A 24,588-nucleotide genomic window follows, 5' to 3' on the forward strand; every position below is an offset into this window, starting at 1 on the left:
TCATATAATTTACTAAATGGTCCTCCTTTTTAAATATCAATATGATATTATTTTTATTATTATATTTTGAACAATTTTTGAACCCTCTACATGTCATATTTAGCTAAAACACCCAACACAAAAAAGTATAAAACCTAACAAAACACCCCCCCCCCCCCCCCCCCCCCCCCGGAAAAAAAAATATCTAGCCTTTCACGCCAGGATATCACGGCTGCCAGATATGGCCATTTGTGTACCATTCCGTTGCTATCGAAGATGGTTCCTGACAGTTGCGGTGGTGACTGTGGCCAGATCCAGCCACCACCCTTAAGTAATGTTTTTAAATTTTAAGGGTATTTATGTCCAAAAACTCTGTATATAAGGATAAATAAGTCATTGATATTTTTGTAAATTGTTTTAAAACGAGGACATTATTGTCCTAAAATTTATTAATAAGGGTATAATTATAACAAAAATAATTATTAAGTAATCTTACAATACTTAAGAAATGTAGGTAATTGATTACCTCTATATTATCAACAATATTTGGTATGGAAGATTATCGAATTTTATATACTTGACAACTAAACGTGGTATCGATGTATATTAGATGATATTACCTCAATAATCCTATATAACCCCACCAACCACACCTTAGAGATTTAGGGTTATCCTGATACTCCTTAAAGGGTTTAGACTGTTGGATACAATGTTATTAGAATATTATTCATAAAGCTACCAAGTTAGTCTATCGTTTAGGGATCATCAAATTATCAAAAATTAACTTTTAAATTATGGTTACTCTACAGTCTACAATACTAAAAATGGGTAGTTAACTGTAGGATAACATAATACTATTAAAAAAGAAAAAAATACACCATATTCCCTATATTATCTAAAACCATTAAATTTATGTCTATTCTCACGTTTAAATCACTGCAATACATACACCATATTCTTCCAAAAGCATATATCATTATCTCACGATCACTGTAAGAGTTTGTTGAAACCCACTACAGAAAATAATATATATATATAAACTCTTTCATACAAACTAATGTGTCTTAAAATGATGTCTTAAATGAATGGATGAATACACATAAAAAATCATTATTAATAGTCAATAATTAGATGAATGATGTATCAATTAAAGAATATTGTCACATCAGTTTGTACATAGTTTGTATATTTAATATAAGATTATGGCTCGAAAATGAGAGATTAAAATGATCATACTTGTTTATATACCTTTTTTTTTTTCTTTTTTTTTCTTTTTTAGATAGAGTCTCCAAACTAACTTACGTGTATCTCACTAATCCTCCAAAACTCTCAGATTGACATCGATATAAATTCTCTCAATAATTATATTATTAACCACTTAAGTACATCAACTCAGATTTTTTTAATAATACACATAAAAGTCCGCAAGTGGTGGCTGTTTTGTTTATACTTGTTTTTACTGTTCCAATTTATATCATTCTTGTTTTTATTTTGATCATGTCAAATCATATGATTGTGATTATAGTTGGGGTTTATTTGTTTGGTTTATGAAATTTGACATACTTTCATCGCGAAGTTTCAGATATGGATTTTAATATTTAATGGCGTGAGTTTCAGACGACCGTGGATTTAGGTATTTAGGTGTTGTCTGGCATCTCTTGTAAGAAATCCTAATATATAAGAAATAGATAAAGAATTATTGGTTAGGCATTTATCTGGGAGCGGCCTTTTCCCTTTGTACTGCAGTTCTGTAAGGGGCTAAAAGGTTTAATTAGAACTATGCAAATATAAAAACATACACAAACAGACAAACAAATTCAGTAACTGTGCGACTCTAATAGACAAGATTGTTCAAATTTGATGGTGAATATAAAAAGTAGAGGTAATACCATGATTGATTTGATTCTACTTGACAAACCCAATTTAACAGATACAGCAAGGTTGTCATTTTTGTTTCATGAAGAACTGATTTGAAATGTGTTTAAGATAGATAATTCTAATCTCTTCATCCATATCCTATCTTACACTATTTATTTTCTTTTAATAAAATCTCTGTTATTTCCAAACTTTTGATGAGTTTTACCATTTTATCATACTGGGTAATTATGTCTTTAACCAAATAAAGATATATTTGGCTGCAGAATATAATTTATTGTAGAAGTGGTTTCATGCTTGTAACTGTGACGTTAGTGTGACATTCTAGACAAAATTGTCTTATTCATTTATATTTTACTAGGCGTGGAAGTAAAGTTAGAAGTAAAAAAGCAAAGAAAATAGACTCGATTCACCAGAAAAATACACTTCTCATAATATACCTTAAACACTTTCCCCCCGTATAACGGCGTAAATACAAGCAGTCAAGCATACAACAACGATGCAAAATTCAAAATTTTATTTCATTAATTAACATATCATCCCCTCGTGGAAGCCCCGACTTGTTTTTATTCCAAAAGTTGTTTATCCTTTCAGGGATCTTAATGTTCTTCATCTTTTCTGCTAGCATTTCGTATGTTTCCTTATCGTTTAATGGGAATGTTGATGACTACCACAATGGATAGCAAAGCCATAAAATAAATTATAAACTGAGTCAAACGCGAGACAATGAAGACCAATTGTGAAGCAATAGATCCCGAAATGATAGCAATTATCCCAAAGATGAGAGTATGTGGGGTGAGGAATGTAAGTTTGGTGCAAGCTGTGAAAGAGAGATAGTAAATGATGGTAGCACTATAAAAAGAAAGAGTACAAATTTGCAGGATGAATTTCCGATGAGGAGAGATTCAAGTTTAAAAAAGCCAAAAGCACCGGAATGTAGAGACTAAGGCCTCATTGAATTGCGCCAAGGAAGAAGTTTTGCTCCCTGCAAATGCAAAGTCATAGTTATATGAATTTAAAAATAAATGAAAATAGTGAAAAAGAAAAGTGAAAAGAGAGAGACTGAAACCTTGGATGGAGGCAGGATTTTGAGTTCCAACAGGAGGACGATGGAGGATTGGTGAGAGTCTGGCATCTTCTCTCGTTCAGCCGATTCAAGTGACTGCATAAACAATAGGTGCACCGAGGTTTCGCAGTTACCGTTCTATTGCTTATGATTTTTGGACGAACAACTGTCCCTATTTATAGAAGTAAGTGGCGGAATTATCCACCGAGAAGATTCACTCCATTTTTTTTATAATATTGATTACCTATCGTTTATCCTTGTAAATTCATTGACTATTTTATCTATCTGTTATGCTTGTAAAATTGATTGTATTTATTATATACCAGTTGAATATATAAGAATGGCGGACAGGAGAGGGAAGGGGGTCAAGGATCCTCCTTTTAAGTTTTGAATTTTTTAACCAATTTTACGAATTGCCCTTAAATGAAAATATATTACGCAAGATATAGTCCCTCAATGATGTCAAACCCTCTTTTTTTTTTCATGGAAATACGATTGTCTAACATTTCTCCGCCGTGTTTCCCTCTAGTGAATTCTTTAACTTTTGCCTCATCCACTGGGTCCACGTAAACATCAAATTACCCTGGGAATGTATTGTGATTCTAGAAAAACTGATGATGTAATACTTAATACTATTATGTTCAGTGACAGATCTAAGAATTTCATTATTTCGTGTCCCTGTAACATCAAATTACCTTGAATGTGTTGTATTCTAGAAAAACTGATGATGAAATACTTAAATACTATTATTCATGGTGATTCAAGAATTTCACTATATGGGGGTAAAATAAACCAAAAAAAAATATAAAACCAATTATAATCACACTTGTTTTCATTACGATGAGCTTCAATAAAAAGTATAAAATAAATAAATTCTTCAAAAAACACAATTTTTGTAAAATAAACAATTTTTCTACAATTATCCTCGCCGAGTTTTCATATTTTGAAAACGTTAGATACATCTCATTATCGATTGTATCATATATCTTTTTCATATAGTGATCAAACAATCATTCATCCATTGATCTCCATTCGATTGTATAACCGACTTTCAACAGTCGCAGTCGCAACTCGAAAACCAATGCAACTTTCGCAAGCTTAACACCAACATATGCAAAATGTCTTTTTTAAATCGAACTAAATTCTAACCAAATTACCAATTCTTTGTAACTTAGCAAATTCATCACAAAAACGTATGTCAATAACATAAATCTCAGCCTGGTTCTCAAGGGCAAGAAAATCAAATAGATAAAACTGAGCAAACCATTCTTCCTTCCTTCTCTTTTTCCTTTTTCGTTGCTCCTTCTTCATTTCTTCTTTATGGGTTTTTTTCTCTCTTCTTCTTCATTTTTTACGAACAGCCCAGTTTATATAAAACCACTTCTTTGAATTATATGTGTCTATTATTTTGTTCATGTTGAATGTATAATGTAGATCAATACAAAATGCTGAAAAAAACACATTCTGCAACATATTTTTTAGTAGCAAAAAGTCATTTAGCATAATTGCATTCTGTTGGACGTCAATATGAAATGCTAAAAAAAAAACACATTCTGCAACTAATGTTTTAGTAGCAAAAAGTAATTTATATAATTGATTCATATTCAACGTCTAAAAATAGTCGCGATAACATTTTGGATTTCACATTCAGCGTCTAAATGATAACATTAATCACTAAATTTTTGTCACTAAAAGATATATTCGGCCACTAATAAAATAGTCACAAAAACTTATTGGATTTCACATTCAGCGTCTAAAATGATAACAATCAACTACTAAATTTTTGTCACTAAAAGATACATTCTGCCACTAATAAAATAGTCACAAAAACTTATTGGATTTCACATCAGCGTCTAAAATGACTATAATTAACTACTAATTTAGTCATCAAAAGATATATTCGCCACTAATAAATAGTCGCGAAACCTATTGGATTCCACATTCACGCTCTAAAATTATAATTAACAACTAAATTTTAGTCACCAAAAGATACATTCGGCCACTAATATTAGTTGCGAAAACTGTTTGGATTCTACATTTAGCATCTAAAAGAGTTACAATTAGCCACTAAAGTTGGTCACAAAAATACATTCTTCGACTAATAAAATAGTTGCGAAACCTTTGACAAAATTACCCTTACACCTTTGGCGTCTAATTTGTGTGGATTCGCGACAAATTATTAGACACTAAACTAACATTTCAACTAATTGATTAGTCACTATACATTTTACCAAATTACCCTTCAACTTTTAGGTGCTAAGTGGGGGGACTATTTTGAACAACATTTGCCGACTATTTTGATAGTCGCCAAAAAAAAACTTTTTGCGTCTAAACCACAATATAGACGCGCTATGAATCTAAAACCAGCCTACTGCAAATAAGGGGGCAACAACCGAATTTAGACGCTAAAAATGGCTTAGCGTCTAAATGTGACTTTCTGCGTCTAATTTTGTTAGACGCAGAATGCCAGTTTTCTTGTAGTGTTTTCTATTTTTGTTGGTGTTGATCATCATGGCCATTCAACACTATTAGGTTGTGGGTTAATCTCCAATGAGGACACATGGACATTTGTATGGCTTTTTCAATCTTGGCTTGCATGTATGTTGAATTGTGCTCTGAAAGCAATAATCACTGATCAAGATAGGGCAGTGCAAAAAGCAATCGAAATTGTGTTTCCTAGTACACGACATAGATGTGTTTGTGGCATATAATGAAGAAATTGCCTGAAAAGTTAAGAGGTTATAGCCAATATGAATCTATCAAGTTTTCTCTGCAAAAATATTGTGTATGATTCATTGACACATGAAGAGTTTGAAGAACACCGGAATTGTTTCATTGACAAACACAACCTCCAAGCCAATGAATGGTTACTTGGGCTGTATAATGAACGACGATGTTGGGCGCCGACATTTATGAAAGATACTTTTTGGGCAGGTATGTCTACTACCCAACATAGTGAAAGTATGCATGCATTCTTTGATGGATATGTTAATTCAAAAACCACATTAAAACAATTTGTGGAACAATATGATAATGCATTGCGTGATAAAGTGGAGAAAGAAAATTGGGCTAATTTTGAATCTTTAAAATCATGGATTCCTTGCATAAGCACATATGCTATTGAGAAACAATTTCAAGATGCATATTCCACTGCCAAATTCAAGGAGTTCCAACAAGAACTTCCTAGTAAGCTTTATTGTCAAATATCTTCTTCTAAAGAGGTTGATTCATATGTGGAATTTATAATAGAAGAAGATGTTCTGGTTGGAGAGACTCATCGTCCTGTTCCTTTTGTGGTTTGCTTTAATGGAGCAAGTTCTGATGTTCACTGCAATTGTCGATTGTTTGAGTTTAGGGGAATTTTATGTCGACATGCAATTACGGTGTTGATTCATAAGCGAATTTCTCGTGTGCCTGAAAAGTACATTTTAAGACAATGGAAGAAAAATATAAGTAGATGTCATACAAAGGTTAAGATAAGTTATAATATTTGGAGTACCAATATTGAAGGAAAACAATTTGATAAGTTGTCTAATTTATTTTCTACTGTAGCAGACTTGGCATCTACTAATGAGGATGATTATAATATGGTGATGAATGTGATTAGTGATCTTCAGAATAAATTGATATTTACTAAAAGTTTTGGTGGTAATGATAGAAGAGAAAACTTGTCATCTCATAGTAGAATGAATTGTGAAAGTGTTGGTGGTGCTTCGAAAGAGGGGAGTATTAATATTCTTAATCCACAGGCTATTCGTAGCAAAGGTCATCCTCCATTCAAAAGAAAGCAATCGAGCCTTGAACAAATTGTTCGTAAATTAAAAAAGAAGAAATTGCAAAAGCAAGAAAAAAAGGATAAAGCATGAAGGTAAAAACTTAGTAATTATTTATTTTATTAACTATTTCATTATTTTTATTCTATTTATTGATAAATATCACTATTTCAACATATATGTTGTAGGAGACTAGGACGTGGACTCTTCTTAGGTGTACCTACAGTCTAGTTGCAATGTTGTTTATGGTTTGGGGAGAGCTCGAGATTGTTTCTCATTTTTGGTATGTTGGTTGCAAGAGCAGCCAACTACTTCCAAGTGCATAGCTAGGTGTGCTGCAGGTGATTTTGGGTTGGTTGCTAGCTGCTGATGTGAGCTTTGGCAAACCTGGTTTTGTGTCTTAGAAATTTGTACAGTGGCTGTTGCATCTCAGCAGCTTGTGCACTTTTTGATCAGCCACAGGAAGCTGATTTTTGGTGTTTCTGTGGGTGTTTTCGCTAGTTGCGTATAGGTTTTTCTGTATAAAGGGTGAAAATCCTTTTGCTGCTCTTGGTTTTTTTGTGTAGCTTAGTCTCTTGTGCATGTCCTAAGAACTTGGTTCCTTTGGGGAATTCCCATTTCTTACTTTGTATCTTTTATTCTCTTTAAAATTACTAGGTGTATATCCTTTTCGCTATTGAATAGTGATTGAAATTTCAAATATCATTGAATTTAAATTTGCATATTATGATGTTGAGTTGAGTTGAGTTAATTAGTTATGTAAATCTAATGTTGAAAGTCTAGGTGCCGAATTTCTTGAGTTTTAATATTGCATTGTCTTCTTTATATACGTCTGGATATATATAAGGTGCAGATTGATGGGTTCTATCCCCTGTAAAAAACAGGACGAATGGGCTACAAGTGCAGTTTGTGCAATGTTTAGTGGGCTAGTGGTGTAGGTTGTGCATTTGCAGTTGTGTAGTGTGTAAAGTGTTGGTTGTAGGTTGTGCATTTGCAGTTTTTGTAGTGTGTAGTGTAATGTTCTGCTTGTTGGAGTATTGGTTGGGCAGGTTGGAGTGGTAGCAGCAGCTTTTGTGATGCTGCATCCTTTTCTCTTTGTTGGTAGTGAATTTTTTTTTTTTTTTTTTTTTTTTTTTTTTTTTTTTTTTTTTGCTGTTGCTGGGATAACTGGGCAAGTTAGGGTGCGTCTTGTTTCCCTTGCTGGTTTTTTTGTAAAGGCTCTCAAGATTGTAGAGTTTGGTTGTCTTGTGTTTGTGTTGCTTTTGTGTATAAGGATGTATATCCTTGGTGGATGTTGTTTCTTTTTGCATTTCAATATTGTATTATGTGATTTTGTGTTTAATGTCCCTCTCTGAAGAGTTGTTCCATTTCCCTGAAGTATCATTTACACAAGCAAGTATCTTGTACATGTAACATAAAACACTGCAATCGAAACAATGCATTTTGTGTATTTCTTTATTTCTTTTCCTCCCAAAATTGGGTAAGTTTACAAATCCTTGCATTAACCAAAAGCTCTCATAAAACTAGTAAAATAAAACTCTACAAATTACAACTAATAAGACATCAGACATATAGAGTACACAAACAACTTGCACTTGGATTCACTCGACTACTTTACATTGCTCAACACCATCTTCAATAGAAATCATATTCAAACAATAATGCACAAGGTCAGACATCAGACTTTCTTCTTGCTTGAGCCGACCTAGTTCAATTTTCAACTGCCATGAATAATTGACCAAAAATAAACAAAAACAAAAGAAAAAAAACACTGTCAGAATGCAACTTGACTCCTCAAATGCCCGAATATACCTCCTCAAATGCACAAAAACAATGTCAAAATGCAACTTGACTCCTCAAACACCCGAATATACCTCCTCAAATGCACAAAAACAAGTCCATCCATCACTTCTGGCACACAAACACTGCACCGAAAACACTTCTGGAACTGCCTATAGTGCAACAATGTAGCTGCAACAGCTGCACCAAAAAATTCTGCATTTTCACCAAATCCAACCAATATTCAAATTTAAATTCAATGAAATCAACCTCCATACCCTGCATTTACTACACTCTCTACAGCAAAAACTCTCTTGCAACCAAACACCAAAACCCCACAAACAAGCGCCCCTAAAACGATTCCCCCTTTCATCAAAATCTTAACTTTCTCAAAATATGAATCCAAAACTTCATTTTTTTCATGACCCAGTTCTGCAATGAGTAATGACTTTGGTTATTTAAAAATGAAGATTGAGATATGTACAAGAACTTATGGGTTTTGGGATTGAGTTTATTAGTGAAAGTGAAAACAGTTAAGGTACACATACAAGCCGTGGCAGTGGTTGTGGTGATTGAGCTTTGGCGGTATGCGACGGCGGTAGGAGCCATTGAGAGTGGTAGTTGCGCGGTAGGAGCGGTTAAGAGTGGTGGTCGCATGGTGGTTATCCCAAGTGAATTCAGTAAAATAGTTATGTATATCCTCTTTTTTGCCCTTAAAGCTTCTTCCTTCGCCACTAATGCGAGTGGATCGACAAGATCAATGGCTAGCTACTAGTCTTGTTTGTTAAGTGAAGCCGCTGCTCGATCAATGCTAAGAGATGTTGGAATAGGTAAGGATGCTGGCACTAGTCTCGCTGCTAGTGATGGCTCTTTAACAGATGCAACTCTTTTTTGTTGCTTCGCCTCAACCAAATCAATAAGATCTTCTGTTGAAGGTGGCTTTTTGGGAAAAAATTGGAATTTCATAAATTAATGGAAAGGTTGATGAGGTAGGAATTGTAAAATTTGATTTGAGATGAAGATGAAATTAGGGAAGGGAATTTGATTTAGGTCGCGCAATGTGGGAACTGGGAAGTTTGGGTTTGAAATTATATATATATATTTTTAAAATTTTTGGGGATTAAGAACTGTGGCCCACATGCCACATGTCACTGATGTGGCACGCCACATGGCATGCCACGTCAATGCGTACACTCTCTCTTTGTAAGACAGAGCATATGCGTAGTGTTGTTGTTAAAATAAACAACCCATATTGCATAAACCATTAATACATGCTCCCTTAAATGCCTACAAATAGGACCTCAATGTCCCCCATTCACACTCCTTATAAAAAGAACCCAACTCTCAAAAGCCCTTCTCTCCCCTACCACCCTTACCTTAAATTATTTGAGTTATTTACACCATTTCCTAGTGTGCTCGTGTGCCCTTAAATTATTTTCCATTTTAAGATTCTCTTCTTCTTCTTCTATTCTAGTTCTGTCTTAATTACCCTGGCATCATCTGGGAATGGCAGTGGCTCTCCTTGTGGTGCATGCAAGTTTCTCAGGAGAAAATGTGCATCAGATTGTATTTTTACACCTTATTTTTGCTCAAAACAAGGCCCTGCAAGGTTTGCTGCTATTCATAAAGTTTTTGGTGCCAGTAATGTGTCTAAATTAGGGCAGTTCAAATCCGGATATCCGATCCGAATGGCCCTATTTTTGATCTGAACCAGATTTTCGGATCAGGATATATCCTGATCCGAATCCGATCCGAAATATGTGGATATCCGGCTTTCCGGATATCCGAAATCTATCCGAATTTTAGAAAATTCTTATTAAAAATTTAAAATCAAATAATTCTTCTAATAAAATTGAAATTACAATGCATGATTTATCAACAAATTAATCCACAAGTTGTTTAATGCCAACTTAACACAGAATCTATTACCCAAATTACAATTACAAATTTAATAAAAAGACAAACAAAACAGCCAACTTAATACTAATACATTTTTTTATCTTCATGCCAACTTTATCACACCGACTTCACTCTATTTCCTTCCTGGACTGAATTGCGAGCAGGGTTCTTCATTCTCAAGTTAAAGCTTGTCGAGAGAGTTAGAGTTAGATTTAGGTTCAGTTTGAGTTTGAGTTAAATTAAAATTGTAGTGTTATTTGAAATTTGAAAGGGGTGTGCATAAAAATCAAAACGGCGTAGTTTTAGTAAAATCCGGATCGGATACGGAAATCCGCTTTTTTAGCAACCCCGATCCGGTATCCGATCCGGATATTCGGATTTTCTAAAATTATGATCTGTATCCGATCCGAATTTTCAGATATCCGATTTTTTTTAATTGAAGCGGAGCAGATCCGGATCGGATATCGGCTTTTTTTGAACAGCCCTAGTCTAAATTGTTGTTGCATGTTCCTGTTGCTGATCGTTGTAAGGCCGTTGTTACAATTGCCTATGAAGCTCAAGCTCGGATCAGAGATCCTGTTTATGGTTGTGTTGCACACATCTTCGCCTTGCAACAACAGGTAATCACTAAGATTTTCAACCAAATCTTGTTATTTCTCTAAAAGTAGTATAATATCTTATCAGTAATCTTTTTCAGCTGTGCGTTCTTCTGTATATTATTTGTATTGTTTCAAGCAGTCCCCTCTTAAACTTTCTTTTATCCATTTTTTTGGACAAATTATGCTCTCTATTTCTGTTCTTGCTAGTGAACCTAGCTTTAAAATTTCCAGAAGTTTTCGTTTTAGAAAAATTGAGTAAATTCTAAATTTTCCATGAACTGTGTTTAATGTTTTTATAGCTCAATTGAATTCCTGCATGCTTTTGGGTTAACTGGGTTGGCTTTTGGGTTAACTTGGTTTTCGATTTCTTGCGGTGGCAATAATTTCATTGAATTGATTTATTTTTAACAAATTAAATATTTGGGAATTATCTTATAATTAAATTAATGTAATCAGTAGTTGATTTTGTAAAAATTTTATGATCTTGGAAAGTTATTATATGTTATAAGGGAGTTTTCTGTTTTCTGTTTTTATTCATATTACTAAATAAATTAGTTTAATATAATAACATATTATTCCATTAAAAATATCTTCATTGAAATTAGAAATTACTCTTACAATATTTATTGTGTTATAATCAACTAGTTGAAGCCCTTAAGAAAGTTGTTTTAACAATTAACACCATGTTTGTTTAAATAATTGTATGCTTCAATTGGTTGAGATCTACTATAGTTGTACAGCCATTATATAGGTTAGAAATGATATATGAATCTCCTAATCATATTAATTAGAAATTTCAGAATATACTAGCATAATTTGAAAATTATACAATATAAATAGTATTCTAAGACTTGACTAAAATAATAAATTAGAAAATATTTGTGATATTATTTAATTTAATGTTCAATTAGTAATTAACAATAACATGTAGACACTTGCAACAATTATAAAATCCTATTTAGCTTTCAAATAATAAGTGTTTCAAGATTATATAGATATATAGATTTCAATTTAAATTAAAAAAGAAAAATTATATAATTAATTTGTGAATATTTTATGATAACTAAAATTAAACCGTTGATAGTGTAACCGTTTTGGTTCCCTCCATTTTCTTCTTTGCAAGAGGAGTGTAACCCTGCATTTAAAAACAACAATGAACAGATCTTCCATTGAAATCGAGCGCAAGATCCTGCGCCTTCTTCATGGCCACAAAACCCGAACCCAGCTCACTCAAATCCACGCTCATTTTCTCCGCCACGGCCTTCACCAATCCAACCAAACTCTATCTCATTTCGTTTCCGTTTGTGGTACCTCAACAAGAAAAATTACGCAGTTCAAATCTTTAGACAACGCCCAAACCCCAACATTATCCTCTTAAATTCCATGATCAAAGCCTATTCACGTAACGGGCCTTTTTGAAGAGTCTCTGAACTTGTTTTCTGTGATGAAAAGTCGTGGCATTTGGCCTGATGAGTACACATTTTCGCCATTGTTTAAGGCGTGTGTAAGTGTTTCTAATGTTAGAATTGGCCAATGTGTTCACGGAGAGGTTATCAGAAGCGGGTTTGAGTGTTTTGGATCAGACAGGATTGGGATTGTTGAGTTGTATAAAAAGTTTGATGAAATGGGTTAAAGAGATTTGATCGTTTGGAATTTGATGATTCGCGGGTTTTGTACAAGAGGAGATGTCGAGACGGGGTTGCATCTTTTCAGGGAGATGAGTGAGAGAAGTGTTGTTTCGTGGAATTCAATGATTTCTTGCTTATCACAGAGTGGGAGGGATAGTGAAGCTTTGAGATTATTCCATGAAATGCACGATCGGGGATTTGAGCTAGATGAGGCAACTATTGTTAGTGTATTGCCTGTTTGTGCTCGTTTGGGAGCTGTTGATGTTGGGGAGTGGATTCATTCTTATGCTAAATCAAGTGGTCTTTATCGGAATATTGTTTCAGTTGGAAATGCCATAGTTGATTTTTATTGCAAGTGTGGAATTTTGGAGACTGCTAGAAAGATTTTTAGTGAAATGCCTTAAAAAATGTGATTTCTTGGAATGCCATGATTTCAGGCCTGGCTTTCAATGGAAGGGGTGAGCTCGGGGTTGAATTGTTTGAGCAAATGATGACGAAAGGTGTGACTCCGAATGCTGCTACTTTTGTGGGTGTTCTAACATGTTGTGCTCATGCTGGGATGGTGGAAAAAGGGTGGGAGTTGTTTGCTTCAATGACTGAAAGGCACCATGTAGAGCCAAATCTCGAGCATTATGGATGCATGGTTGATGTCCTTGGACGTAGTGGATGTGTTAGAGAAGCTTATGACCTGATTACAAGCATGAGTATTAGGCCAAATGCTGCTTTATGGGGTTCACTGCTAAGTGCTTGCCGAACTCATGGTGCTGTCGAACTTGCAGAACATGCTGTTAAAGAGCTTATTAATCTTGAACCATGGAATTCTGGTAATTATGTTTTATTATCGAATATTTATGCAGAAGAGGGGAAGTGGGATGGTGTTGAGAAGGTAAGAGTGTTGATGAGAGAAAAGAGTATCAAAAAATCACCAGGCGAGAGTGCTATCAGATAATTACACAATACTGGTTCAACTATACAGTGTTCCCTCCATAATGAGATTTTCAATTTCCCTGCTGGATGGAATGTATATTCTGTATATCTTTCATTCGTGAAGAATAGCAATGAGTTGCTGCAAAAGCCAAGCAAGCTGACTTCTTTTGGTAATGTGTCTTCATTTCTGTCCTTACGTTGCAATGTGTAATGATACGAGGGTAAATGGAAATAAATTCGATAATGAGATGAGAGAACTTACACAACTCAGCTTTATATGGAACGATGGATCTTATTTCCCTAGTTTTACTGCTAGTTTTATCTCTACCCGGATGTTCACTTGCAAGAATTTTTATGGTATGGAGAGATAGGAATCTCAGAATCTCAAATATTGTTAACAAGAATGTATTTCCTCTAGCCATGAGGATACATACAAGATATATTGAGGAGGCCTAATTGCAGAAGGACGAAGTAAACATGATTAGTGAAAGTATGGTGGGGAAAGCAGACATGTTTACAATTTAAATTAGGCAGATTCATCTTCAGCAATAATTGATTGGTATTTTCAAGGCTTCGGCTATTAAATTTCAGAAGAAGAAATGAAAACCCCCCCGTAAACAACCAGAAACGACGGCGTTCTAACATCTCTTCATCCCAAACAAAGCATTCAATTTCTTCCACTCCAGAGCCCAAAAAATTCAGAACTTGAAAAATCAAAAACCATCTCAGAAACGAAACACGACCGACTTAACAGCTGAAACTACTATAACAACATTAAAATTTTGTTGCTCAAAACAAATTCACAATCATCCACACCACGAACAATTAGAATCAAAGTCAACACAAATTCACTTGAAAGAGGACTTGGGATCAGTAGTGAGAGACTCACGCTTTTCTGGCGAAGAGCCACGGCAGAGCTAACGGCGGAATTTTCAGATTTTAGAAGCTTTGAAACGACAGGGCCGGACTCTCTACGGTTTAGGTGGTTAGGATTAAGGTTTCATTTGTTCGCAGGGAGATGAGCGATGGGGAAGAAGAAAAAAATTGAAAACTGTAAGAATAAAGGAAATAAAGAAACGGAGAAGAAGAAACATAAAATCAAAATAAAGAAATTTATTTTTAATTGATGACGTGGAAGTGTACTGCCACGTCACGTTATACAAATTCTTCCTGGAAAAAAAAAAAAATTTGACTTGAGTTAATGTAAAGCCTATGAAATTCTATAACTTCCCCAGTATAACAGGTGGGTACAACAAAGATGCAAAATTAAAAATTTTGATTCATTAATTATTGTATCATCCATCTCTTGGAGGATTCAGCTCGTTTTTGCCCCATAAATTGCTAATCTTTTCGGGAATCTTAATGTTCTTCATCTTTCCAAAACACTTTTCGTACGTTTCTTTCTTGTTTAATGGGACGTGTTGATGGACTACCAGAATTGACAAGAAAGCCCATAAAATCAGAAATATAAACTCAATCAAAGGTGAGACAAGATTAGAGAGCAATAAGATTGAAGCAAGAGATCCCGATATGAAAGCAACTACGCCAAAGAGTAGAGAGTTTGTGGGATGAGAAATATTAAGCTTGGTGGAAGCAGTAAAAGAGAGATAGTAAATGAGTGCGGCCACTATAAAAGAAAAAGAGCACAGACTTGCAGGATGAATTTTCGATTGAGGAGGAGGATTCAATTGTAAAAAAGCCACAAGCACTGGAATGTAGAATCTAAAGGCCTCATTTAACTGTGCTAAGGAAATGAAGTTTTGCTCCCTGCAAATACAAACTTTCATCATATTTATATGAATTTAAAGTTAACAATCAATCTAATGAAAAAGAAAAATGTAATGCAAATCCTCACCATATTTATACGAATTTGAAAATGAAATAATCTAATGAAAAAGAAAAGTGAAAAGAGAGAGAATAAAACCTTTGGATGGAGGCAAGATTTTGAGTTTCAAGAGGAGGACGATGGAAGTCTGGCATCTTCTCTCGGTTTTTCTCTATACAATCTTTTAATGCGATTTCTAGCTATAAGCAGCACCCCTCGATGTTCTTATTTATGGAGTTACATAGGGGAATTGTACGGAAAGGAAAGTGAAAAGAGAGAATGTTTATGTTGACAAAGTTGTGGTATGCGCCGCAGGATTATTTAACTTCATATAGATATTGCAATTGGATAGCAGTTGACTCGTGTGTGGCAGTCCATTGATCAAATCCATGGAAACCGCCGTAAAGTGTTGTGTCTCTTTCTATGATCTTACATTCAAGACCAGACTTCGCCTCATTCAGCAGGCCCAAGAGACAATTAATGATACAATCAGGACGGACCACATAATCAATTTTAATCAATTACCTGAAATTTAGCTTTTGTTGTTCTATAATTAAAGTATCTTTACAATAAAATATTAAAATTTTATATTTGTCATAAAGCATATTTTGTCGTATTAATTTTGAAAATTACAAGCGTGGGTTGTGGCATCCTAGATCTATAATAGCATCACGTGAAAANTTTTTTTTTTTTTTTTTTTTAGTCGTACTTTATGGGTTTGTGTCATTTAGGGAAGGAAAATAATACACTGAATGGCAGACAATCCGATGGTTATAAATTAATATTAATGAATGCATGAATTCTATACACTACACTACTTTCGATGATTAGCATTACTCTTTAATAAATATTAAATATGATCACCTGATCAGTTATTCAGTTCGCATGTGAGGCTGACGTACAAAAATATTTGAAATTCCAAAAAGTTCAAACACAAAAAGCCATTTTTGTGTCAGTCGAGCTGTCGAGGTATTAACTTTTTTCAAAAATAAATGTTGTGTCTTTTTGTCTTTTGGCGTTTCTTTTACCCAGTCTCCTTTCTCCTCTTATCTCCTCTCTTCCCACTTGTTTTTCATGGCCCGCATCTTCTCTCTCTTTATCTATCTCGTCCCCTCCTCGTCTTTTCTCTTCCACATGGTTCTACTGCCAACATCCCCTTGCTCTACTCTTGTCCCACATCTCCTCTCTCCACTTTTTTTGTAGTCAAGATCTCCTCTCTGTCAATATTTCACACATATGTGGAGTGGGCACATGCAATGTCGAGGAAAACATTAATTTGAAGAGAGAGAAAATTGATTTTTTCTATAGCCAACAATCAACATCTCCTGTGTCTCCGTCTCTCTTTATAGCCAGCAATCAACATCTCTGTCTCTCTTTATAGCCAGCAATCAACATCTCCTCCGTCTCTCTCTCTTTTACAGTATCGAAGAAAACATCAATTTGAGGAGAGATAGAATTGATTTATTAAATCGAGGCTTAAAAGGCCAATTTCGTAGAAACCACGGAGGGAGTATTAGCCTAATACTATTAGGCATTTTGGTTGGTCTAAAACAGTTGTGTGCGCGTGGCTAATGATTTTCGATAACATAAACTAATGCAAAGTCACATCTTTCTCACATTGCAGGTAATTTGAAAGCTAAATTATATTACTATTATATATAAATTATAGGGTTTGACACACTCCAAGTTCGAAACAATATCATAGAACTAGTTTGATAGACTTATATGTTATATCATGGAAATGTAATATACCTCACTAGAATTTGAGGACAGTAGATATAAATCTAAAAGTTTTAACCACTAAGAAAACGTGATCATCAGGATCTAGAAGAACATAAACATTAACTAGAGAGCATGTAAATATGGGATGATTGATTCTTTTTTTACCCAATTTGCCCACTTTCACTATCAACAATAGTGACCAAATGAGACTACTCGACAGCGACACTGAAATCCCTATACACTTCTTTGATTAGCCTCTTTTTAAGTCTTGATTTATGTCCATGGCCTTTGACATCAATAAATTAATTTTCAATGTTGAATAATGTCTAACGAGCCTGACGAGTCCCTGTTCTGTTTTAAATATATTTGGTAGGTGAGATTTCCGATGGTAGCAGTACTATCTAAGGTGTGGATTTACGTTCTGTCGGTTTTGGTACTGCTAGTGCTTTGATTTCTTCTTCTATATTCTATTTGTCTTGCTGCTGATAATGCTTTGATTTTCTGGGTTTATTTCTAAAGGTTCTTTGATTGAAATAGGGTAATCGACAATTGGATAGAGCCGGCAGGTTGAAACTTGAAATAGTAGGTTGGATGATTCATAAACAAACCATGTCCTCTATTAGAGTTTGCAATCATAACGGCATTAAAATCTTTGCAGCTGAAATAAGCCTTAATTTTTTGTCGTACTACTAAACAAATGTAAATATAAAGAGTTCGTTTGATTCATTATTCTTATACTTTTTAAAATAATATTTTGAAAAAAATTAAATTAGACAGGTATTACGAGGTAGGATTTAAAAATTAACAAAAATACTAATATTTTTGTTTATTTACTAAACACTCCTATAATAAAATATTAAAAGTTAACAAAAACACCCTCAACCAACCCATTAAATACAGACAGCCGGCCACCACTGTTGGAGGGTGGTCGGAGTAGCCGTATCGACGCATGACCGATGAATATTGTTTGTCGTGCGTTGATATGACATTTTCCGACCAGATCTGGCCAAATAATGACGACCAAAGATACAATCGTCGTTGACGGCCAAAGATCTGACCGAAAAAGTATAGATTGGCGCACTACCGACCAGATTCACCGTGGATCTGATCGAAAAATGCTATATCAGTGCACTACCAGCCAGATTCAGCCGGTGTGCGCCATTATACCAGATTCCAGCAATGGTGGCTGGAATCTAGTAAATGTGGGTTGCTGGCGTGTTTTTACAATTTCTAAAAAAAATATTTGGGGGTATTTAGTTAAATTAAAAAATTTGGGAGGGTTTAAAAGAAATTGAATAATATAGAATAATATTGTAAGAATATTGCAATTTTACTGTTTAACTTTATTGGAAATACTAATAATAATATTCCCAAGAGTGTAACAAACGGACCCAAAGTTCTTGATTAGAACGTGCAAAACCTTATTCTCATTATTACTCTTTATGACTCAAAATCCAATCCAACAACCAAAAGGTTATGCTTAAGATTTTAAAACCCGATCCAAAGAGTGATCCAGTCAGGTCACCAGATTAGTCGATCGAACCGATTTAACCGTCCGATCGAATTGTAATGTCATCATGCTGATATCCACATGACATATAAAAAGAACTAGGACAACTTACCATTTACGGCAATCTTTTTCCCAACTTTATATACTACATGTTAATTATATAAGAACTCGTAAAGCATCAAGGTATCTTTATTGTTGTTGAATAAATTAACATATCATGATAACAAAATAAAGTACCTATTAAATAAGGGAATCTATAGGATGCATTAGAATTGTGGTATCTGAGGATGACCACTAGGCACTAGCCAAAAGATTGTCCTTACTTTTATGCCGACACGTATTTTAGGGGGTGTTTGTCTAAGTTTATAAGCTGGTCAAACTAGTTTATAAGCTCTAAAATTAAACTGATTTGTTTGTTTATAATTTTTTTGAGCTTATAANAAGACTCATGCCACTTGCGTCATTATGCGACGTGACCGCATTTGAACAGTAGTAGAACCTTCTCAAATTTTAGCCATCCTATACTGACAAGACTCCGTATCAGCCTCACTTTTTAAGACATAACAATATTCAATAGCTAAGATAGAAAACCGAAGAAAGAATTATATATATTTTTTTGTTTGTCGCTTTCATTGATTTCAGAGAAATTTCTCCTTTATTTATTGATGCACGCAAAAGCAAAGAATCCGGATCTTCCAAGGCCCTTCAAAAGCAGATAACTGGGTCAAAAATTGGCTTAATTAATGCTATTGTTGCAAAACTTTCAACCGTATGAACTCAGCGTGAGCCATACTGTGCACAAAGCATCCAAGCTTTGATGAAAAACAGCAAAATAGAATACTCTGCTACTTGAAGTTTCGAAGAAAATTTCCAAACCTCAGGATCATGTACACAAAAACTGTCATAAGCAAATCAGAATGAGAATAGAGTGATGCTCTAAGATGAAACAATCTTTAATACTCCCTCTGTTTTTATATAAAAGTCATTTTAAGGGTGTAGTATTTTTTCAAATTAAAAGTCACTGCTTTCTTGTCTTGTTGCCCTTCTCACTTTTCGTCATGATGCAGAGGTCAATAATTATCAGAAGAAATGGAACAGAGTAAAAGAAAAGAAAGAGACGAAGGAACATAATAAAAGAAATGGAATAAGATAAATGTAAATTATTTAAATATGCAGCGGGAAAGTTTCCCACCTGCAAAATCAGGAAAAAAAGTTGGGTAAGAGAGATAAAAATTTTTTTATTAAAAATCGTGTATACCCTTAAAACGATTTTTATATAAAAACGGAGAGAGTATAAGATTTTATAATAATAATATATAAAACTGAAGATCCATTTTTTTTGTGTATAACCAACAATAACATAATCAACAAAAGAAAAGTGAATGTCCATGACAATGCCAACAATTTTAGTTAAACAACTTTATACTATAAATATTTCTAGGAATATACNAAGTATATTACCATATTATCCTTGTTTAATTTTAAAATTCTATAGCATACTCTTATTTAATATAGTATCTTTTTTAGTCATTTTATAATAAAATATACTTATAAGTCACATTTTACCAAACACGTCAACTATTTATCAGTCTCTTATAAGTACTTTAACCAAACACGTAATTGCTTAAAATTTCAAATACTTATAAGCTAATTACTTGTTACTTATAAGCTAATTTTCATAAGATCAGATAAACACCCCTTAATCTAATATTAATTTTAACAAAAACAAAAAAAGAAGTTGGAAAGATTTTACTTGCTTCACTCAATGAAGTCCACTCAGAAGTCACTCAGTTTTGCCTATTGTCACCAGCCGCTTGTCCCAAAAAGCCCAACATTTCTTCTAGATTTATAAGTTGCATGGAAGCTTCATGGCAACTTACTTAGGTTTATTGAAGGGCCAGGCCCGATTGTCCTGAAAAGCCCAACAGGCCCAACATTTCTTATAGATATACAAGTTGCATGGAAGCCCAAAATTTATTTTATACCATTGACTAAAAATATTTTATTGAAAAAAATTACTTCAATAAAATGAAAATTATGGTTTTAAACTTTTGTGATCCTGCAATTCTTCAAACACCAGAACAGGCCATTTTGTGTCATAATTCTTAGTGATTTATTAGGCATTTTGGTTGGTCTAAAAAAGTATTGATAGCCCATATTTATCGAATAATCATGGACTTCTTTGATTTATAGATTCTCCGTGTGGAGAAGAAAAAAGATATTGCCAAAGACAAGATTCTTTGCGTAGAGAAGAAAAAAGAAATTGAAAAATGAGTCATGCACTTTAGTTTCATAATCATTAAAAAGTAAACCAATCTTGTCCACTAATATTATTTACTTATTAATATAATGTTTATAAGATTTGTTTACTTTTTAATGATTATGAACTAAAGTTATAACTTATAAGTAAATAATATTAATATTAATAATTTATTTACTTATATTAATTTTAAGAAAAACCAAAAAGAAGTTGGAATGACTTCACTTAATGAAATCCATTCAAAAGTCACTCAGTTTTGAGTGCTAAACAGTAAATCCAAACTTTCAAAGTCACTTTAGACTAAGTTGTGTGGAATATCTCCTAGATGCACCTATTCAGTTTTTTAAATGTAACAAGCAAGGTAAATTATTCGACACATGACTTTTTGAGTAATACATCTAAGAGTTCTTATCAAATCATTCAATCATTCACAAATAATTTTTAACAAAAACAAAAAGGAAGTTAGAATGATTTTATATACATACAAAAATTCTTTAGTCAGGACCGTCTTGATATTATATGTATGTTAAATTACAAAAGCCTTAAAATAAAAAATTGTTCTAGATTTTAGTTAACAAGATTTCATATTTTCAGTGCCTACTGTTTCACAAAACACATTTCAATGAAATGTTTCCAAAAACAAATTTAATACAAAATCCATACATTAATATAAAATCTGAAAATGGAAAAAAGTCTTTTTCCATCATTTTCCCGGTTTTTTAACTTCAATTTTGAATATTATATATTACAAAATATTACTATATAACTTAACATTTTGAAAATTATTTCCCAATAATTTTGTTTTGTTACAAATTAGTTATTCCTCCCTCCATTATAAACAAAGGGATATCTGCAAAACCATATGTTCGCCCTTTTTAGATAGCATAGAAAAAAATGAATAATACTATATTTATAAAAACTCTATACAAAGTCATCTATACAAAATAACGTGTCAAATTATAATTGGATAAGTTAATATAAAAATCAATTTAATAAATTCACATTAAATGATAACGAATGATATGACAATGCAAGAATAGTGTCATGTTGCTCTGTATGAATGACTTTGTATAAAAAATTTTTAAGTGTAGTATTATTAATTACACATAGAAAAAGAGTCTTTATACAAAATGATGTGATAATTGCCATACCACTAATTTCAATATATATATATATATTTTACAAATTAGTGGTGTGGCAACTGCCACATCACTTTACATAAAGATTCTTTGTACATGTAGCATTTCTCTTATACATAACCTCTATTATGTTAGTTTTGGCCCTTAAACCACTCATAAAGTATTTTTGATAGCTAAACAAGAAACCTAAACTTTCAAAGTCACTTTTAGTCTAAGTTGTGTGGAATATCTACTAGAAGCACTAGTTCAGTTTTTAAAATATAACAAAGAAAGTAAATTATTTAGTATAAGATCTCTTGAGTAATATATTTAAGAGTCTTTATCAAATCATTCGATCATACAGAGATAATTTTTATAGGCAATCTTTTAGCTGACTGGGTTATGAATAAAAGTAATATTTAAAAGAAAATTATTATAGTAAAAAAAAATAAGATTCCTTATAAGCAAATGAGAGAAACTGACAAGAGACTTGGAATGATTTTTTAATATTATTATTTATCTTTTTTATTAAATTAATGGCTTGTGAAAGGTTTTACTGTTACCTAAACCTCTTATCCAAACAACTCTTTTGCACTAATTACTTTATGTATTCCCTTATTTTCAGCTAGAGTTATAAGTTGCATGGAAGCTTCATGGCAACTTACTTAGGTTTATTAAAGGGCATGGCCCGATTGTCCTAAAAAGCCCAAAAAGCCCAACATTGCTTATAGATATACAAGTTGCATGGAAGCCCAAAATTTATTTTATACCATTGACTAAAAATATTTTGTTGAAAAAACTTACTTCAATAAAAAGAAAATTATGGGCTTCGTTTATTTCAGTTTTAAGAATACTATTTTTTAGTATTTCTAAAAAAGTTAAATAGTAAAATACCCAAAAATTTTGATTTTTGGGAATACTACTTTCAATATTATTCAACTTTTTTAAACCCTCTAAATTTGTTAATTTAATTAAATACCCCTAAATATATTTTTTTTAAATTAAAAAAACACCCCAACAATCCACATTTACCAGATTCCGGCCACCACCGTCGAAAAATGGCTGGAATCTGGTAGGATGGCGCACTACCGGCTGAATCTGGACGGTAGTGCGTTGATCTAGCCTTTTCCGGCCAGATCCACCATGGATCTGGTCAAAAAAGGCCATATCGGCGCACGACCGTCAAAATCCAGCTGGTTATGCGTTAATACGGCGACTCCGGCCACCCTTCGACGGTGGTGGCCGGCTGTCTGTATTTGAGGATGGGTTAGGGGTGTTTTTGTTAACTTTTAATATTTTATTATAGAGGTGTTTTTGTAAATAAATAAATATAGGTGGTATTTTATTAATTTGTAAATCCTACATCGTAATACCCGTCCAATTCAACATTTTTTTTACCTTTTTTCAAAAAAAATTTCCCAAAAACCCAAAATTTTGAATCAAACGGAGGTTTTGCCCCAAAAATTATATTTAAGCGTATCTTCTGAGGTTTGTGTGCAATTCAATCCACATATCTTTCCGTTTATATTATTTGGTTTATATCATAATCCAAGATTCTGTATCTAAAATCTAAACCAAGTAAGAAATTTAATATTAATATAAAATACATTTGCATTCCTTATTTTGGCTTCTTTGGTGTTGCTGCAGCTCTTGAAAAAACTGACATTCTCTTCGTGTTATTATTTGTCCCAGGAGGAGTCAGCTGGTTTGGTGTTGAAGCAATAAAAAATGATACTTGGATGTATCTAGAAGAAGAGATAAGAGAAGAAGAGGTAAGAAAGAACTGGGAATTCCAAACACACCGCAAACTTCAAAGAAAACTATCTCTGACTCTGATGGAAGGTCGTCTGCTACTCGTGAAGTGGGCAGGAAGTCTAAACGTGAAGATGATACTGAAGTTTCATAACCTTAACTGTTTAATGCAAATTTAGGCCATTATGACAAAAATGGTAGTATCATAAGTGTTGGAGTTGTCGACTACTTCAGCATTAATGGATAACGGAGACGCACTCGGGCGGGTGTCTCGCTCCCCGATGAGCGGGTGGGGGTATCGGGGGCAGCGCCCTAGAGCCCGTAAGCGGTTTTGGGCTTTTTTATGTATAACCGCTGTAGAATTTCTTTTAAATTACTAATTCCTTATTGGGTTGGGCTTAGGAATATGAATCCTTATAAAACTAGGTTTAATCTATTAAACCTAATATATAATCATATTTTTCTCTTGTTATGAGCGTGAGAGCAATTCATTCATTGTAAACGAGAGAGGTGAGGCATATTGCAATAATATTGACTCAGCTGGACGTAGTCCACATTGAATGAACCAGGGTAAATTGATCGTATTATTTTTTTTTGTTTACTGTTTGATTTGTTTTACTATTATATTTTGTTTCTGTTGTTGTCTCTGTTTCGTTCAATAAGTACAATATCTTTGAAGAAAGACGTCTTCAGTACATATAAAAATTAAAAAAAAAAATTTAAATGACTATATTTTATGGGACATCTTCCCATGAAACATTACTCATCCCACTTCGAATTAGAAGTGTTCTCAACTGCTGCCCATCGGCAAACCAGTGTGGAGATTAATGTGAGAGTTTGTTGGGGACATTTAATCTCTCGGCAGCTTCAGTCTAG

The 24,588-nt window shown here is 33.4% G+C and overlaps 1 protein-coding gene and 1 pseudogene across 1 annotated transcript; both read left to right on the top strand.

Moving 5' to 3' along the window:
* The first annotated feature begins 5,670 nt into the window (after positions 1 to 5,670).
* Positions 5,671 to 6,786, top strand: LOC116111211 (protein FAR1-RELATED SEQUENCE 1-like). Its single transcript, XM_031397403.1, has 2 exons — positions 5,671 to 5,854; positions 5,972 to 6,786. Exons 1-2 carry the CDS (start codon positions 5,671 to 5,673, stop codon positions 6,784 to 6,786), a joined length of 999 nt encoding a protein of 332 aa, XP_031253263.1.
* A 5,314-nt stretch (positions 6,787 to 12,100) lies between these two features.
* On the top strand, positions 12,101 to 14,016 carry LOC116111240 (annotated as a pseudogene).
* The last annotated feature ends 10,572 nt before the right edge of the window (positions 14,017 to 24,588 follow it).

This window comes from Pistacia vera, unplaced genomic scaffold (assembly GCF_008641045.1).
Source record: "Pistacia vera cultivar Batoury unplaced genomic scaffold, PisVer_v2 Contig63, whole genome shotgun sequence".
Lineage (NCBI taxonomy): Eukaryota > Viridiplantae > Streptophyta > Magnoliopsida > Sapindales > Anacardiaceae > Pistacia > Pistacia vera.